The sequence below is a fragment of the Carlito syrichta genome, unplaced genomic scaffold (assembly GCF_000164805.1).
Source record: "Carlito syrichta isolate Samal-C Ts95f unplaced genomic scaffold, Tarsius_syrichta-2.0.1 Scaffold307218, whole genome shotgun sequence".
In the NCBI taxonomy this organism is placed as follows: Eukaryota; Metazoa; Chordata; class Mammalia; order Primates; family Tarsiidae; genus Carlito; species Carlito syrichta.
In genome coordinates, this window is record NW_007251314.1 from 145,499 (window position 1) to 165,670 (window position 20,172).

Consider the following 20,172-nt stretch of genomic DNA (forward strand, 5'->3'; position numbering starts at 1 on the left):
TGCTGGGCTCTGGCGATCTTTCCGCCTCAGCCTTCCAAGTAGCTGGAACTACAGGCGTGCCCTACCACACCCGGCTGATTTTTGATTTATTGTAGAGATGAGGTCTCGCCAAGTTGCCCAGGTGGGTCTCGAACCTGCGGGCTCAGGCAATCTACTCACCCCAGCCTCCCAAAGCGCGGGATTACAGGCTGAGCCACCGAGCCTGGCTAGACTGTACACTTTAGATGAATGAATGTATGATATATGAATTAAATATCAATACAGCTGTTTTTAAATGAGGCAGAGAGCAACAATAGAACTAGTTGCAAAATATTAACAAAATAGACAAACTACCAGCTTTTTAAAAAGCACAAACATATCAAAAAAAGAGAAACAAAAGACAAGGGGAAAATAATCATTGAAACAGAAAAAAGGGGAGGGGGAACCCAAGAGGCTTTTGTTTCCAGATTTAAGGAACTTTTCTTTCATAAATTATTTATAGTTTACAACAATTTGGTAAAGTATACTTTGTGAACAAAGGTGGAAGCATTTGCTTTATTTCCTTACTTGCTTCCTCCAAAATTCAGAAACCATTTGTGAGCACTCTTATGTTTACTTACATGAGTTCAATAAAATTCAATTTCTCTTTATAAGCAGGACACGACTGAAAACATTAGTTACATTATCAAGGCTTTGACTGAAATGTCATATTTAAGAATGTGTATAAATGCCTGGCTTCGGGAGTTCCCAGCCTTCCCATAAATGAGTAAAAGTTGTCACCTCCTGACAGGCCCGAAAGCCTTAGGACTGAAAGTAAAATCTAAAGTCTACATTGGTTTGACTTCCTAGCCTCAAGAGATTTTAAATCTGAGATTTTTCTTTCTTTCTTTTCTTTTTTTTTTTTTTTCTTTTTACTGATCTGGGGTCTCACTCTGTCACCCAGGCTGGAGTGCAATGGCATGATCACTGCTCACCGCAGCCTTGACCTCCTAAGCTCAAGAAATACTCCTGCCTCAGCCTCTTGAGTAGCTGGGAATACAGGCATGTGCCATCATGCCCCAATAATTTCTTTAAAATTTTTTTTGTAGAGACAAGGTCTCACTATGTTGTTCAAGCAAGTCTCAAACTCCTGGGCTCAAGCAATCCTCCTGCCTCTGCCTCTCAAAGTGCTGGGATTACAGGCATGAGCGACCATGCCCACCTAGGTTTCTATATGATAAGTATGAAAAGTTATGCTTAAGATTTCTATATGATAAGTATGAAAAGTTATGCTTAAAAAAATTATAATGCAACCAGGCTTGCAGCCTGTAATCCCACGCCTTTGGGAGGCTGAGGTGAGTGGATTGCCTGAGCCCGCGGGTTCGAGACCCGCCTGGGCAACTTGGCGAGACCGCATTTCTACAATAAATAAAAATGAGCCGGGCGTGGTAACGCGCGCATGTAATTCCAGCTACTCGGAAGGCTGAGGTGGAAGGATCGCTGGAGCCCAGCAGGTCGAGGCTGTAGTGGCCGGGAGCGGCCACTGCACTCTAGTCTGGGCGACAGAGTGAGACTCCAACTCAAAAAAAAAAAAAAAATTATGATGCATCTGTTACTAGATTGTAGTCCTATGCATTGTTTTCAAGTTCTTTCTATCTACCTGGATACAGGACTAGTTTCTGAATTCTCCTAATTGCCTCTAATATGTGGCTACAACTTTTCAACTAAAACAAAATTGTTCTATTCCCAAAGCCCTATAAACTGAAGCTAGACACATTTTCAGAAAAAAGCCTCATGCCTGATGTATGGACCACACAAAAGTTCATCAAACCACCCAATGTCATGGCCAGAGACACCCAAACTACAAATTAGGAGAGCTTGATGTTTTCACGCTGAACAGTTTTTCCTAAGATTTTGGAATAAAACTCCCCCTTAATGCTACCTTTTTTACCTGACATGATAAAGGTATAATTAAAATTTCATTCTCAATAGTTTCTGCGGGTAACTTAACAGAACCTAACCTAAGAAATTATTTAGTACCAATGTATAAATAAGAAAATGCCCATGCTATTGCTAATACTACATGGTATACCTGGATAAATTCCTCTGGGAAAACTTGAGGCTCAATACATAAGATAAGAAAGCAGGTCATATGATTATAAGAGGTTTCATCTAATTCTCTTCAGCCATTTGATTTATTCAAATTGGTTGTCTTTAAGCCCAGGTTCACAGCTCAAAACCATTATACAAACTGAAAAATTGTCATATTACTATTAATTTTACTTTGTATTTTCCTTTTTTAAAACTTTGTATCTATTACTTGTTAAATTTTTGCAGAAGTACAACACCTAACAAAATAATGTTGGCTCAGATGATAACAAAAGACTATGAAATAAACAAAACTGAACTTAATAATGGACTCCAGTTAGCCTGAGAGCCACTCTCTTCAAACTTCCCTTGTTGCTCAAATGTGGCTAAAGGGTTTTGACACTTGAGTCCTAGTCACCAATCATTTCCTCCAATGTGACATGAGATCAGCAACTGAGACAGGGCCATCCTTGCAAAAAGGGATAGCAAATCCAAATATAGGATGATGGATTAGCAATACTTTTGGAGAAAGATCTTGATCAAAAAGGGAAGTTTTTAAAAGTTGTCAGAGCCGGGCTCGGTGGCTCAGCCTGTAATCCCGCGCCTTTGGGAGGCTGAGGTGAGTGGATTGCCTGAGTCCGCGGGTTCGAGACCCGCATGGGCAACTTGGCGAGACCTCATCTCTACAATAAATAAAAAATGAGCCAGGCATGGTAGCGCGCGCCTGTAATTCCAGCTACTCGGAAGGTTGAGGCGGAAGGATCGCCGGAGCCCAGTGGGGTCGAGGCTGCGGTCGCCAGGAGCAGCCACTGCACTCCAATCTGGGCAACGGAGTGAAACTACAACTCAAAAAAAAAAAAAAAAAGTTGTCAGAATCAAAACGGAGTCACTAATGTTAAGAAAACCCTGAAAAATCAAGCCAAGAAAGACCTTGAAGAAAGAGTTTTCGTGCTTGTATGCCTGATTAAAAAACCACAAAGGCCACTGCAACTTTACACAAAAATACTTATGCAAAAAAATACATCTGCCCAGAAGCTCCTGTCCAACTTGCACTGGCATCGCTCTTGTTATGGAATTTTGCGGCCAAGGATAATTATTTTAAAACAGTTATGTAGTGAGTGGACTGCCTGAGCCTGCGGGTTCGAGACCTGCCTGGGCAGTGAGACCTCATCTCTACAATAAATCAAAAAATTAGCCGGGTGTGGTAGCGCACGCCTGTAGTTCCGGCTACTTGGAAGGCTGAGGCGGAAGGATCGCCGGAGCCCAGCAGGTCGAGGCTGCAGTAGCCGGGAGCGACCACTGCACTCCAGTCTGGGTGATAGAGTGAGACTCCAATTAAAAAAAAATTTTTAAAAATTATGTAATCCTTCTCATTTTTTTTTTTTGAGTTGGCTACTTGGAAGGCAGAGGCGGAAGGATCACCTGAGGTCAACACTAGGGTGGCAGTGAGCGTGCCACTGTACCCCAGCCTGGGTGAGGGAGTGAGACTCCAACTCAAAAAAAAACCAACAACGAACAACCCTAACTGTATTTCAAGTGAATAACAAACCACAATGAATAGGAGGGAAAGAACCAACTTAAGTAATTATTGTCCCCCACCCTACTAAGTGATTTTTGAGCACAGCATTTTGACTGGAAAATGACAAATCCAGAAAAAGACAAATCTTTCTGAAGGGAGAACCAGTGAGTGTCTTGAGGCCTCAGCATGGGAACACTCCCATTGCCACCACAACTACATTTCTTGGCCAAATGAAGTAAAAACCTTTAGTGAAATTTCATTAAAGAGGAAATCTAATGGCCAATAAAAAGATACTTAACCTTATTAATAAGCCCAGAAATACAAATTAAAACCATAATGATATACCCTCACAAAACTTTAAAACTCTGACAGATCATGTGTTTGGTTTGCAAGTGAGGCAATAAGAACTTCCATATGTACATTCAGACATACACACAAATTGTCACAAAACACCATGGTCAGTAGTTTGGCATTTTCTGTGAAGTTGAAAGTACATGTGGTAGACTGAAGCAATGTGGCCACAATATTTTGCAGCTCCTGCACTTAAAAGGCAAAGTCTATTTTTCACCTCTTGAACTTGGGGTGACTTTTTTACTTCCTTTGGTCAAGAAATGTAGCAGCAGTGGCGATGAAAGTGTTCTCATGCCGAGGCTTCGAGACACTCACTGGTTCTCCCTTTGTGCTCTGTGAGCTGCTGTATGAAGAAGCCCAAGCTAGCCTCACAGAGAGGTCTCCTGGGAGAACAACCCTTGCTGGCCTGCCAATGGGCTCAAGCAGAAGCGAGCCCAACCAATGCCACTTAAAGAAGAGTAGTGCAGTCCCAGCTGGACCCAGCCTGTGGTCAACCCCTCAGCTGAATGCAGCCATGTCAGTGAACTCATGTAAGCCCAGCAGAACTTTCCAGCTAACCCACAGAATCATGAAAAATGTCATTGTTGTTTTAAGCCATTTACTTCCAGAGTGATGTTACCCAACAACGGATAATTATGCCCTAACAATCTCACTTGTATACCCTAGAAAAATGTACACATAGGTAGTGCATCAGGAACATGTATAAGAATGTTTAGAGTACCTGTCATCCAGGTGGGGTGCAGTGGCATGATTATAACTTGCTGCAGCCTCAAACTCCTGGGCTCAAGCAATCCTTCTGCCTCAGCCTTCCAAGTAGCTGGAACTACAGGCACATGCTACCACGCCCGGCTAATTTTTGATTTATTGTAGAGATGAGGTCTTACCAAGTTGCCCAAGTGGGTCTCAAACCCTCGGGTTCAGGCAATCCACTCATCTCGGCCTCCCAAAGCACTGGGATTACAGGCTGAGCCACCGAGCCCGGCCCATTCTTATTATTAATATGGGTGGTGTTTACTTCGTAGTTATGTACACAGTACATTTTGCTGTATGAATTTTTTTTTCGTTTTTTTTTTAATTGGAGTCTCACTCTGTCGCCCAGGCTGGAATGCAGTGGCACAATCACGGCCACCCCAGTGTTGACCTGCTGGGCTCTGGCGACCTTTCTGCCTCACCCTTCCAAGTAGCCGGAACTGCAAGCACACACCACCATGCCTGGCTAATTTTTTATTTATTGTAGAGACGAAGTCTCACCAAGTTGCCTGGGCTGGTTTTGAACCCACAGGTTTAGGCAATCCACTTGCCTCACCCTCCCAAAGTGCTGGGATTACAGGCTAGGCCACTGAGCCCGGCCTTAGGCATTTTTTCCATATGTAATATCTTATAGTAAAAAGTTTTTCAGAAACACAAAAACATACCAGACTGGCAAAAAATTTTAAAGTCTGACCAAGTTTAATCAAGTGTTATGAAAAGGTAGAGCAAGTGGAATTCTCACCATCCTTGATTGAGGGTAATTGATTAAACCACTTTGAAAACCAGACAACAGGCCGGGTTCGGTGGCTCAGTCTGTAATCCCAGCACTTTGAGAGACCAAGGTAGGTGGATTGCCTGAGCCTGTGGGTTCAAGACCAGCCTGGGAAACTCGATGAGACCTCGTCTCTACAATAAATAAAAAAATTAGCCAGGCATGGTAGCACACACCTGTAATTCCGGCTACTTGGAGGGCCAAGGTAGAAGGATCACTGGAGCCTATATGGCAAAACTGAAGACAAGCACACTCTACACACCCTACCCAGCAATTCCATTCCAAAGTCTATACTCTAGACAACTCATTCACATGTACACATGTATATGCCCAGGCTTATTCTAGAAGAAAATGGTGGCTATTTGTGAGGGGAATATTATTGGGGAGAAATTTAGCTCAGGTTTGTCTTCATTGTCTAATCACCCCTACCTGACTAGCCCAGGCAGATGAATGGTTCTGTCTTCTGTCCTTCCCCAACACCCCTGCTGCTAGTTTGCACAAGTTTATGGCTGCCTGATTTGGTGTCTAATTCTCCTTCCCACCCTCCCCCCAAGCTGAAAATTTAATCAAAACAAGAACTACTGGCTGGGCACAGTGGCTCACGCTTGTAATCCCAGCACTTTGGGAGGCTGAGGTGAGAGAACTGCATGAGCCCAGGGGTTTGAGACCAACCTTGTCTCTACAATAAATCAAGAAAAATTAGCCAGGCATGGTGGTGCATCCCTGTAGTTCCAGCTAGTTAGAAGACTGAGGCGGAAGGATTGCCTGAACCCAGCAAGTTGAGGCTGCGGTGGCCATGAGCATACTGCTACACTCCAGTATGGGCAACAGAGTGAGACTCCAACTCAAAAAAAGAGAGAGTAATTTCAAAACATCTGGTGGATGTATTTTAAATTAATGCCAAAATTTTAAAACAGGGGTGATTAGACAATGAAGACTGTACGGAGAATCCTTGTGGAGTTTTAAGTATGTTAGATGGTCAGAAATCCCTAATTCAGGAGTCAACAGTTAAGAATGGGGGCATTCAGTAAGTAGAAAGTCCTAGAAGGTTCTCTGTGTGGTATGGTTTTAGATGCTATTTTGTTGTGTATCTGGGATTAGAGGAGCCTTAAATATTTGCCATTGTTAGCATACCTCTTTGAGCATATCTACTCTGAGGTGGATATTTGCAGTCTCTGAGTTTGAAGACCTTTAGGGTTAGAAAGGACTCTGAGAAGGATAATATATGACAGAAAATTCTCTTGTCTCTATTTTTAGCTATAGAGGAAAGTAGAGGCTTGGGAGTACACCTGATGTTGAGATGTATGAATGTGAGTCTTTGCAGCACCTTTAAGGTGAGGGTCGGCTAACCAGGCTTTGGGAGGCCGAGGTGAGTGAATTGCCTGAGCCCACGGTTTCGAGACCCACCTGGGCAACTTGGCGAGACCTTATCTCTACAATAAATAAAAAATTAGCTGGGGGTGGTAGTGCGCACCTGTAGTTCCAGCTATTTGGAAGACGGAGGCGGAAAGATCGCCGGAGCCCAGCAGGTAGAGGCTGCGGTGGCCGGGAGCAGCCACTGCACTCCAGTATGGGCGACAGAGTGAGACTCCAACTCAAAAAAAAAAAGAATCCAGATGAACACACAGATGATGATTAAATAGGGGAGCAGTACCAAGATATATATTACCTGAATTGAGAGCAGGACGTATCAGCAATCATGTGCCAGGAGTGGTCAACCAACAATCAGCAGGGGTCAAAAGTTCTGAGTTAGAAAAGAGCAGGAGTTAGAAGACAGCTTTCAGTAAGGATCAAGGGCTAGTGGGAGTAAAAGGCCAGAGGGAGTAAGAACTTAGCAGATCAGCAAGTAACACTGAGGCAAAGGATAAAGCATCTGAGAACGTCAAGGAATCCAAAAATGGTGGCTCACCTTCCCAATCGACTTGAGCCCATCGATCATAAAAGCACCAACGAGACACCAGGAAATAAAGAAGGGCAGGCTCAGACTGAAGACTGGTGGCCTACTGGCCTGAATTTTGTCTGAGGCCTTCAATGTCTGCTGGTACCAGAAGTATATGGAGGGTGTCGTTCGTACACATTCAGGATCTGGGGGGACCTGGTTTTGGACATGCCTGCTAGACAGGGTAACCCCTCTTCTTCTTTATCCCTCCCCCCACCTCCCTCTCCTCTTTCCCTTTCCCATTTCTTTTTCTTCCTTCTATCTTCCTCTTCTTTGTCCCTCCCTTCTCCTTTCTCCACTTCCAAATTTCCTTTCAGTTCTCTATTTTCCCCTTGTCTTCCTCTTTCACTTCCTCCTCACCAGAATCAGTGGAGGAATCATTAAGGGACAGTGCTCCCATGGAACAGGAAACTCTAAGGATTGGCTCATGTAGAAGATGATCCAGCAATTTGTCACATTCAAATACATGCTGGTGATGAAGCACACCTGGGGGTTAGGAAGGAGGTGGCTGTGAAGGAGAAGTAGGGACAGAAGAAGAGAGGGGATTTGACAGAGGATTGGGGTACCAGAGGAATTTGATCCATGGAAGTAGCCATGGGAGCCACTTCAGGATGAAGGGTTGGATTGGTAGGGTGGAAAAGGCAGGCCTGGGCAGCCCAGGGCTCCTCACCATGAAGCTGGTATACCCCACACCACCAGTCCAGGGACTGATGATCTTCCATACGCCCATGCTACCCTGACGCGTGCTCTGCCAGCTGCCATCTCCAAGAAAAGAAGAGGAACTCCAACCAGGAACAGCACGAGGATGTAGACAATGCCGAAAGTGTCTGAGAAGAGGATTCAGGAGGGACTGTAAAACCCATCTGGCCTTTCAGTGCCTGGAATTCTTCAGGAGCCCAAGAAAATACATTCCCACCAGCTACCTCCCTCAGGGGCACAGACCTCAGGGCTCACCTGTTTCCACATTTCTCACAGTCCCAAGTATCCAGTCCCCTGACTCCCAATTCCTGAAACACCACAGGTACCTAGTTCCCACCCCACTTCTGACTCAGGCTTTTAGTCCTACCATCCTCATGTTCAGCTACCCTGCACCTCTACCTCTCTATGATACTAGATGTTCAAGCACCTTGTTCCTGTATACTCAGGCTCCAAGTCTCCATCTCCAGTCTCTACATATCTCAGAGACATTAGAGTTTAAAGCCTGGACAAGCCTCTGTCCTGCTAGACCTTGTGTATTCAGGTTTCCTGGTCCCCAGACTTACAGCCTCTGTAGAAAAGCCAGAGGTGGGTAAAGCGCCAGAGATAAAATGGCCTTAAAGAGGAGCCTACCTGGGCCAGGACGTACTCAGTTTTGCTGGACCACTGTGGACGGATAGTGAGGACCTCATTCTCTTCTTTCTTTGTCACCTTCACCTCCTCCTCATGTGGGGGTTTCTGTTCTATGTCTGAGGTGGTTTCCACTTCCAACACAGGAGTTTCCTGGCATATGCCGGGCCGAGCCTGAGCCTTATAAGCCTGGGCCTCCCAGGCCTGAGCATGTGCAGTCCGGATTGCTAAAGCATGGGCCCCTAAAGCATAGGTTGTTTGAGACCATCTCATTGCGACCTTGTCTTCCCAAGTTTGACTTCCTGGGGCACTGTCGGAAACGCTTGTCTCAGTCGATGACACATTTGCCAAAAGAAATATTGAAGCCTGGGCCTCTGGCTTCATCCCAGGTGGGCTCACTGTAGCAGTTCTGGCTTCTTCAAGGGAGTGCTCAAGTTCCTGAAGAGACCTGAAGAACACCCAAAACTGCAGATTTTAGAGTTAGGGAATTACTGAGTTCCAAAGCAATCCTCAATTTCCTCAACACAAAACTTTGTTTCTAACCCTACCACCACTGACATTCAAGCACATACACAAACAAATCTCTTGTATAAGTTTTACTTCTTAGAAATATTTTCATGCAAGGGATAGGAGTCGAGGTAGCCAAAGCCAACAGTCAGGAATCCTACTCAAAGGATTTCTGAGAACACTGAGGTATATACCCTAAAGAGGGAGGTACCATTTATAGTGGGCTTTTGAATAAAAAGAAAAAACAATTTAATACTAAATCTGCCTTGTAGCCTTGGAAAGGGTACTTTACCTCTCTGAGCATTCTTGTCTGTAAAACACTCAAGTCTCTGCTCAAATATAGGCTCCCCAGAGAGGTTTCCTTGCCCACCTATCTAAAATAGCACTACCTAGCCGGGCTTGGTGGCTCAGCATGTAATCCCAGCACTTTGGGAGGCTGAGGTGAGTGGATTGCTTGAGCCTGCGGGTTCGAGACCCGCCTGGGCAACTTGGCGAGGCCTCATCTCTACAATAAGATTAAAAAAAATTAGCCGGTCATGGTAGCACGCACCTGTAGTTCCAGCTACTTGGAAGGTTGAGGCGGAAGGATCGCCGGAGCCGGCAGGTCAAGGCTGCGGTGGGCGGGAGTGTACCACTGCCCTCCAGTCTGGGTGACGGGGTGAGACTCCAAATCAAAAATAAAATAAAATAAAATAAAACAAAATAGCACTACCTACCCACCGCTATCTCCATCCTACCTCTTTTTACTTTTATTCACAGTATTTCTCATCTCCTAATGTTATTATCTATTGGTCACTGATCTACTTGCTATCCATCTCTGCTTACTGCTCTATCTCCAGTGGAAGGATGGTGCTCTACCTCACGTCTGGGGCCACTCTCTCTCTGCTCTCTGTGCTCTGGTCACTTGGAATTTGTGTTGGCTCTCCAAATGTTCTACAAGAGAATGTACAAGGAATGTGCTGAAAAAGAAAAGAAAAAAATATCATGTGAAAGAAAGGAAGAAAGGGGGAAATGAAAGTTTTCTTTCTGGGGAAGAAGGAGCATGCTTTACAAAAGCAGAGGCAGCAGGCAGGCCTCAAGGCAACACTAGCATATCTGGGTCACATGGATAATCAGCTGAGAGTTTCCAAAGAGTTCTTAGTAACTCAAGAGAATACTTGCAATTCAATGATAGGTTAAAAACACAAAAGATCGCCTGGGCAGCGAGACCTCATCTCTACAATAAATCAAAAAATCAGCTGGGCGTGGTAGCGCATGCCTGTAATTCCGGCTACTCGGAAGGCTGAGGTGGAAGGATTGCTGGAGCCCAGCAGGTCGAGGCTGTGGTGGCTGGGAGCGGCCACTGCACTCCAGACTCCAACTCAAAAAAAAAAAAAAAGAAAGTCCATGAATATAGACTGTATATAGAAAAGGAACTCTAATACAGACACACTGTTACAGATAAGTGACTTTGTAATAGAAAAAAATGGAAGCCATAAGACAGTAGTAAGATATGATCAACGTGTTGAAATAAAAAAAACTTCCGATCTAGAATTTTAAACCCTCAAAAATACATTTTTTTTTTAGTTGGAGTTTCACTCTGTCACCCAGACTGTAATGCAGTGGCACGCTCCTGGCCACCGCAGCCTCGACCTGCTGGGCTCCGGTGATCCTTCTGCCTCAGCCTTCCAAGTAGCTGGAACTACAGGCACGTGCTACCACATCCAGCTAATTTTTGATTTATTGTAGAGATGAGGTCTCACCAAGTTGCCTGGGTGGGTCTCAAACCCGCGGGCTCAGGCGATCCACTCACCTCAACCTCCCAAAGCGCTAGTATTATAGGCTGAGCCACCGAGCCCAGCCCAAAAATACTTATATTTTTAAATGAGTGTAAAATGAAGATAGATTACAACAGACAAAAATTTTGAAAGTCAGTCACCAACAGATTTGCATTAAAAGAAATTCTAAAACGTGGTTTCAGGCAGTAGAAAAGTAATATTGGATAGGTGGTTTGAGAAAAAAGAGGAATAATGGGGATAAAAGGTAAATGTGAATGAAAACCTGAATTAAAAATAACTATACAAAACAAAGGAATAATGTATTGGAATACTGAAAAGTAAGACAAAGAGCATCAGACCAACAGCATATAAGTTGGGAAGAAGGTAAATAGAACTCAGATATTCTAAGTTCTTCATATCTAATGAGAGGAGGGGAAACATATTGTAGCTTCAAACTTCAATAAATGAGGTGTGCATTTTTCAAGTTCTGAGGTGACCATTAAATGAATACAAACAGGGCTGGGCACAGTGGTTCAAATCTGCAATCCCAGCACTTTGGGAGACCAAGGTGAGAGGATTGCCTAAGCCCAGGAGTTCATGACCATCTTGGACAACATGGCAAGACTTTGTCTCTACAATAAGTCAAAAATTAGCTGGGCATAATGGCACACCACTGTAGTATCAGCTACTTGGAAGACTGAGGCAGAAGGATCACCTAAGACCAACACATCGAGGCTACAGTAGCCATGATTGTACCACTGCACTCCAGCCTGGGTGACAGAGTGAGACTCCAACTCAAGAGGAAGCGGGAGGGGGGAGGAAGAGGAGAAGAGTAAGAAGGGGGAGGAGGAGGAGATGACAAACAGAATGTGTTTATGACTATAAGAAGAAAAAATTATTAAAATACCAGTACGCAAAAATAAAACACAAAAACCTGTCAACCAAGCATACTGTACCCAGCAATCCTATCCTTCAAAAATGAAAGGGAGGTAAAAACTTTCTCAGACAAAAGAAGCTGAGGGAATGTATTATCACTAGACCTACCTTACAAGAAATGCTAAAAGGAGTTCCTTCAAGCTGAATTTAAAAATTGCTAAGTAGCAACAATGGAAAACTCCCTGGTAAATGTAAGTAGATAGTCAAACTTAGAACAATCATACCGTAATGGTGGTGTGACAATCAATCTCACATCTCCAGTATGAATGTTAAAAAGACAACTATTTAAGACAATTATAACTACAAAAATTTGTTAAGGGACACAAACTAAAAAGATATAAAATGTGTTATCAAAAGAAAATCATGAGTATGGGGAGTAAAAGTGTAGATTTTGTGCAAGTGATCAAAATTAAGTAATAATCAGTTTAAAATAACATGAGATTAATATAAGATGTTTTACGTAAGCTTCATAGTAACCACAAAGCAAAAACCCTTTGTAGAAATGATTTAAAGCATACCACTATAGAAAATCAATATTAGTCACACTGATGTTATAATAAAGGAGAAAAATCTTATCATCTCAAGACATACAGAAAAAGCATTCCATAAAATGCAACATCCACTCATGATTGGAAGAAAAAAAATTTTAGCAAACTAGGAATAATTTTTGTAACCTGATCAATGATGACTACCAAGAAAAATCATACTCAATAGTGACATGTGGAAAGCTTTCCTTTGAAATAAAAAATAATCAGTGAAATCTGCTATCAGCACTTCCTTCCCATGCATTAAATATTTTAGGCAACACAGTAAAGCAAGGGTAATAAAAGACATGAGGATTACAGAATATAAAACTCACTATTCACAGATAATATGATTATGTATGTGAAAGGTCCAAAATTCTGCAGATAAATTATTAAAATTAATAAGACAGTTTATTAACTTTGTTGGATTTAAACAACAATAAATGAAAACAATTACATGTCTGTTAACTTGCAACAAATAATTAGAAAATAAAATTTACTGCTGGACATGGTGGCTCAAGCCTGTAATCTCAGCACTGAGAAGCCAAGGCAAGAGGACTGCCTAAGCCCAGGGGTTCAAGACCAGCCTGGGCAACTTGGCGAGACCCCGTCTCTACAATAAGTCAAAAAAAAATTAGCTGGATGTGGTAGCACGCACCTGTAGTTTTAGCTACTTGGAAAGCTGAGCCAGAAGGATCATCTGAGCCCAGCAAGTCGAGGCTGTGGTGACTGTGAGCATGGCATTGCACTCCAGCCTGGGCAGCAGAGTGAGACTCCAACTCAGAAAAAAAGAAGAGAAAAGAAAAGAAAGAAAAGGCACGCCAATGGTGAGTCTTTATACAGCCAGGCATGGTGGCTCATACCCCTAATCCCAGCACTTTGGGAAGCCAAGGTGAAAGGGCTGCCTGAGCCCATGGGTTCAAAGCAAGCCTGGGCAACTAGGTGAAACTTCATCTCTAAAATAAATCAAAAAATTAGCTGGGCATGGTGGCACATGCCTGTAGTTCCAGTTACTTGGAAAGTTGAGGCAGAAGAATCGCCTGGGTGACAGAGTGAGAATACAACTAAAAAAAAAAAATTAAACAGCTACCTTTATAAAATAATTTTTAAAATACAGAGTAAAATCCTGGAAAGATAATGGCAGTTACAGTAACATAGTTTTTTGGGGTTTTTTTTTAGATGGAGTCTCACTCTGTCGCCCAGACTGGAGTGCAGTGACCGCTCCCGGCACCACAGCCTCGACCCCCTGGGCTCTGGCGATCCTTCCGCCTCAGCCTTCCAAGTAGCTGGAACTACAGGCGCACACTACCATGCCCGGCTAATTTTTTGATTTATTGGAGAGATGAGGTCTCACCAAGTTGCCCAGGCGGGTCTCGAACCCGCGGGCTCAGGCAATCCACTCACCTCAGCCTCCCAAGGCGCGGGATTACAGGCTGAGCCACCGAGCCCGGCTGTAACATAGTTTTTTAATCTTCCCAAATACCCACATAAGACAGGAAGTTCTACAAGGTTGTAAACTGAGAACTTATGGACAATATTTACAAGATAAACCCAAAATACAAGTTTATGGCAACAAGCCACCAACAGCCTCAGACCTGTAAAGAATCAGCATCTGCATGGGGGAAAGCAGAGGGAAATGACAGAGCATCTGACAGACCCGAGAAAAGGAGACTCTCAAAATAATCAACAAGTATTCCCCACAAATCTTTGAAAGTTTATTGGAGAACAGCAGCTAAAACTAGGAAATGTCTAATCCAATAACAGTTGCGTATATAGTGCCTACAATAGGGACTGAAGGGACTAGGGCAGTCTATCTTCTGTAAACTCTTAAAATTGACCACTCAGGGATCCCTTTCAACACAGTGCACACAATGAGGAGAAATTCCCATGAATAAAACCAAAATTGAGCAGTCCAAGGACAACAGAGTGGTGTTTCATGCCTGTAATCCAGACACTTTGGGAGGCAAGGTAGAAGGGTCACTTGAGGTTGGGAGTTTGAGAACAGCCTGAGCAACATAGCAAGACCCCATTCCTACAAAAAATTTAAAAAATAAGCCAGGCATGGTGGTGCCTGTCTGTAGTTTCAGCTACTTAGGAGGCTCAGGTGAGAGGATTGCTTGAGTTCAGGAGTTCAAGGTTGCAGTGAGGTATGATGTTGCTACTGAACTCTAGCCTGGGTGACACAGCAAGACCTCGTCAATGAAATGAAATGAGATGAGATAAAATGAAATAAAATATAATTTTTAAAAAATAGAGATGAAGGGCCTAGGAGCAGTGGCTCACCCTGTAATCTGAGCACTTTGGGAGGCCAAGGTGGTAGGATTGCTTGAGCCCAGCAGCTCAAGACCAGCCTAGGCAACATAGCGAGACCTCACCTCTACTCAGCCCTGGTGGCTCATGCCTGTAGTCCCAGCTACTCGGGAAGCTGAGGCAAATGAGTTGCTTGCACGCAGGAGGTCAAGGCTGCAATGAGTAGTGATCGTGCCACTGCACTCCAGCCTGAATGACAGAGTGAGACCCCTGACACACACACAAGAAAAACCCCCAGAGATGAAGGATCCAGATAAAAGTAGGGGAAAGAAATTTCCGCTTTGGACCATGAAAGCCAAACAAAGTCCGGACTAACCTACCACTAAAAACAATGAAAACTGGACAAATAATTAAGGAACTATTATTACATATTTAACAATAGGCAGCACAATATTGTGACCTCTCAGAAAAGGCAACAAAACAAGGTAATTCCATGATTATCTCAGATTTCTATTTGGTAAAAATTTCCAAACTTTGGCACAGGAGGAAGAACACAAAGTCTGGTGGTCTTGGCAAGTTAAGGAGGCAAAACTCAGAATTTAGGAAGGCTCAGGTGGCTAGAATTAGCTGGACTAAGTATTCAACAGAAGGAAGCCACAGAGAAAGAGCTCTAGAAATCAGGATAAAGTCCCTTTGAGTCATTAGCTAAACACCAAGCTTCATGTATATATAGTGTGAAACTTCACAAGGTCAGACAAAGAATAAATTCGAAGAAAAGAAAGTTACTGGGCAACTACAGGTAAAGCAATTCCTAGAACTCAGAGGAGGTCAAGAATTATTTAATTTATCACCAGCCAGAGAAGAGAGACTTAACTGAATACTTGGAACATTCAATAGAGAGTCCAGAAGGGTCATGCCAGGGTAATAGGGCTAAACTAGCTCCAGCTTTAGTAGCAGGGCTACCTTAGGCCTGCACTAAAAAGTCTCAAAGCAACCCTGAGATAGTCAAAACTGGTCTTCAAGTAACTTAACTGCCTGCTACAACAAAGACAACATTCCTTAAGACAATGGAGAAAAATCTAGCACTCAACAACAAAAAAATTCATAACATCAGTCATCCAGTCAAGACCAGCCTGAGCAACAAATTATAAGAGACATGCAAAGAAACAGGAAAATGCGACCTATTATCAGAAAACATAAACAGAAGTGACAGAATAATGGAATTAACATTAAAAAATTAAAATAGCAGCCGGGCTCGGTGGCTCAGCCTGTAATCCTGCGCCTTTGGGAGGCTGAGGTGAGTGGATTGCCTGAGCCCACGGGTTCGAGACTCGCCTGGGCAGCGAGACATTTTTACCAAATAGAAATCTGGGATAATCATGGAATTACCTTGTTTTGTTGCCTTTTCTGAGAGGTCACAATAAATCAAAAAACTAGCCGGGCGTGGTAGCGTGTGCCTGTAATTCCGGCTACTCGGAAGGCTGAGGTGGAAGGATCGCTGGAGCCCAGTAGGTCGAGGCTGCGGTGGCCGGGAGCGGCCACTGCATTCCAGTCTGGGCGACAGAGTGAGACTCCAACTCAAAAAAAAAAAAAAAAATTAAAATAGCTACTACAAATATGCTCAATATGGTCAAGGACTTAAAAGAAAACATAAACAGAATGAGGAAAGAAACGTAACATATATTTTAAAAATCAAATGGGAGCCAGGCGTGGTGGTTCACACCTATAATCCCAGCACTTTGGGAGGCCAAGATGAGAGGACTGCCTGAGCCCATGAGTTTGAGACCAGCCTGGGCTACATTGCAAGACCACATCTCTATAATAAATCAAGAAAAATTAACCAAGCATGAAAGCACATGCCTGTAGTTCCAGCTGAGGCGGAAGAATCACAGAGCCCAGCAGGCCAAGGCTGTGGTGGCTGTTAGCATGCCACTGCCTTCTAGCCTGGGTGACAGAGTGAGATTCCAATTCAAAAATAAAAATAAAATGGAATTTCTAGAAATGATACAATGTCTGAAATGAAAATTTCACTGAACAAGATTACCAGCAGATTTTTAGAAATCAACAAACTTGAAGATATAGCAATAGAAAGAAAATATACTGGCTGGGCCTAGTGGCTTTTGCCTGTAATCCCAGCACTTATGGAGGCCAAGGCAGGACGCTCACTTGAGCCCATGAGTACAAGACCAGCCTGGGCAACATAGTGAGACCACCCATCTCTATTATTTTAATTAATTAATTAATTAAAATAAATGCTTAAAAAGAAAAAATAGCTGAAAACTTCCCAAATCTAATGAAAAACATGAATATAAATATCCAAGAAGCTCAATAAATTCCAAGTAAGATGAACAAAGAGACCCACACCAAGACACATTATAATCAAACTTTTGAAAGACAAAGAGAAGCAGCAAGAGAGAAGTGATTCATCACATGCAAGGGATTCTCAATAAGATTATCTACAGATTTCTTACTAGAAACTGGAGACCAGAAAGCAATGGGCTGATATATTCAAAGTGCTAAAAAAAAACACAAAACAACTGTCAACCTAAAATCCTACATCTGGCACATGTGTCCTTTAAAAATGAAGGAGAAATTAACATCTTCCCAGATAAAAGCTGAGAGCATTCATTACCACTAGATATGCCCTGCAAGAAATGCTAAAGGAAGTCCTGCAGGATGAAATAAAAGGAAACTAAACAGCAATTAAAAGCCATATGAAGAAATGAAAATCTCAATATAGATAAGCATATGGCAATTATGAAAGCTAGTGTAATTATAACAATGGTCTGCAACTCTACTTTTTGTTTTCTACATTATTTAAAAGATTAATACTTTTATAAAAAAATATATGTTTAAAAGCTAATCTGCCAGGCTCGGTGGCTCAGCCTGTAATCCCACGCCTTTGGGAGGCTGAGGTGAGTAGATTGCCTGAGCCCACGGGTTCGAGACCCGCCTGGGCAGCGAGACCTCATCTCTACAATAAATAACAACAACAAAAAAATCAGCCGGGTGTGGCAGCGCATGCCTGTAATTCCAGCTACTCAGAAGGCTGAGACGGAAGGATCGCTGGAGCCCAGCAGGTCGAGGCTGCGGTGGCCGGGAGCGGCCATTGCACTCCAGTCTGGGCGACAGAGTGAGACTCCAACTAAAAAAAAAAAAAAAAAAAAAAAGCTAATCTAAGGCAAGAGGATTGCTTGAGCTCAAGAGTTCAAAACCAGCCCAGGCAACATAGCAAGACCTCATCTCTACCAAAAAATCAAAAGTTTACCTGGGCATAGTGGCACATGCCTGGAGTCCCAGTTGCTGCCTGGGAGGTTGGGGCAGGAGGATCACTCTAGCCCATGAGTTTAAGGCTGCAATGAGTTGTGATTATGCCACTGCACTCTAGCCTGGCAGCAGAGTGAAACCTTGACTTAAAATAAATAAATAAATAAAGTCTAAAAGCTAGTCTTATTGTTCTTTGGTGTGTAACTCTACATTTTGTTTTCTATATAATTTCAGAGACAAATGCATTTTCAAAAATTATTAGTTTACATTTTGTGGGCACACAATGTATAAAGATGACATATGTGACATTAACAACCAAAAGAGATGGGGATGGAGCTATAAAGGAGCACAGATTTTGCATGTTATTGAAGCTATGCTGTTATGATTTTGAATTCGACTGCTATAACATTTGGAAGTTAAATGTAATCTCATGATAACAACAAAGAGAATAGCTATAAAATACACACAAAAGGAAATGAAAAAAATGTAGTGAGCATCCTAAATCCTACATTCGATGTACCTCCTAATTTATATTCTTTTTTTTTCTTTTTTTTTGAGTTGGAGTCTCACTCTGTCGCCCAGACTGGAGTGCAGTGGCATGCTCCCGGCCACCATAGCCTCGACCTGCTGGGCTCCGGCAATCCTTCCGCCTCAGCCTTCCAAGTAGCTGGAACTACAGACACGTGCTACCATGCCCGGCTAATTTTTGACTTATTGTAGAGATGAGGTCTCACCAAGTTGCCCAGGTGGGTCTCGAACCCGTGGGCTCAGGCAATTCACTCCTTCAGCCTCTCAAGGCACGAGATTACAGGCTAAGCCACCGAGCCCGGCTAAAACAAAGATTTTTGACCAATGTCCTAAATTTAAAACTTAAGGAACTAGAAAAAGAAGAACAAACTAAACCCAAAGCTAGCAGAATGAAGGAAACAATAAAAATTAGAGCATAGATAAATGAATAGAAAAACAATAGAGAAACCAAAAGTTGGTTCTCTAAAAGATCAACAAAATTGACAAACCTTTGGCTAGGCATACTAAGAAAAAAAGAGAGAATTGCTAGTCATAAATAAAAATTGCTAATCATAAATAAAAATGAGGACATAACTACTAATTCTACAGACATTTTGAAAATTATAAGAGAGTGCTGTGAATTGTACACTAACAAATTGGATATCCCAGATTATATGAACAAATCCTAGTAAGACAAAATCTACTTAGACTAAATCACAAAGAGAAAATCTGAATAGACTTATAACTAGTAATGAGAGTGAACCAATAATCAAAAATTCCTCAATAAAGAAAAGCTCTGGCCGGGCTCCGTGTCTCAGCCTGTAATCCCAGCACTTTGGGAGGTCGAGGTGAGTGGACTGCCCGAGCCCACGGGTTTGAGACTCGCCTGGGCAACTTGGCAAGACCTCATCTCTACAATAAATCAAAAACTAGCCGGGTGTGGTAGCACACGCCTGTAGCTCCAACTACATGGAAGGCTGAGGGGGAAAGATTGCCAGAGCCCAGCAGGTCAAGGCTGCAGTGGCCGGGACTGTGCCACTGCACTCCAGTCTGAACAGAGTGAGACTCCAACTCAGAAAAAAAAAAAAAAAGAAAAGAAAAGCTCTGGACCTGATGGCTTCATGGGTATATTCCACAGAATGTTTAAAAAACTAATATAACTCCTTCTCAAATTTTCAGAATATTGAAAAAGAAATATTGTGGGCATCCTAAATCCTATGAGGCCTACATCACCCTGATATCAGAGTCAAACAAAGATATTACAAGAAAAGAATACTACAGACTAGTATACATTTTGATGCAAAAATTCCCAACAAAATACTAGCAAACTGAATTCAGTAGCATATTAAAAGAATTATACACAATGACCAAGTGGGATTTATTCCTGAAATGCAAGGATGGTTCAACATACAAAAATTGATCAATATAATATACTACATTAACAGAATGAAAGGAAAAAAAAAACATGATTATCTCAATTGATGCAGAATAAGCATTTGAAGAACTTCAACACCCTTTCATGATTAAAAATAAATAAATGTCAATCAACAGTAAAATAAGCAGATTGTATAAAATATTCCAAACAAAGGAGTACTATATAGATGTGAAGACAATAGAGGAACTACAGTTTCACTTAATATAAATCTCAAATTTTTGAGCAAAAGAAGCACAAGATAAAATATTCCAGACACAATGAGTCCATATACTTAAGTTGAAAAAGA

General features: G+C 42.5%; 1 protein-coding gene across 1 annotated transcript in view; it reads right to left on the reverse strand.

Moving 5' to 3' along the window:
• The window catches only part of SLC6A16 (solute carrier family 6 member 16), a 27,563-nt gene extending 18,476 nt beyond the window's left edge, over positions 1–9,087 (reverse strand). The window contains 6 exon segments of the mRNA XM_008064188.2: positions 7,061–7,107; positions 7,348–7,545; positions 7,759–7,863; positions 8,048–8,127; positions 8,130–8,204; positions 8,640–9,087. Of these exon segments, the coding sequence (XP_008062379.2) occupies positions 7,061–7,107; positions 7,348–7,545; positions 7,759–7,863; positions 8,048–8,127; positions 8,130–8,204; positions 8,640–9,087 (953 nt within the window).
• Positions 9,088–20,172: the final 11,085 nt, after the last annotated feature.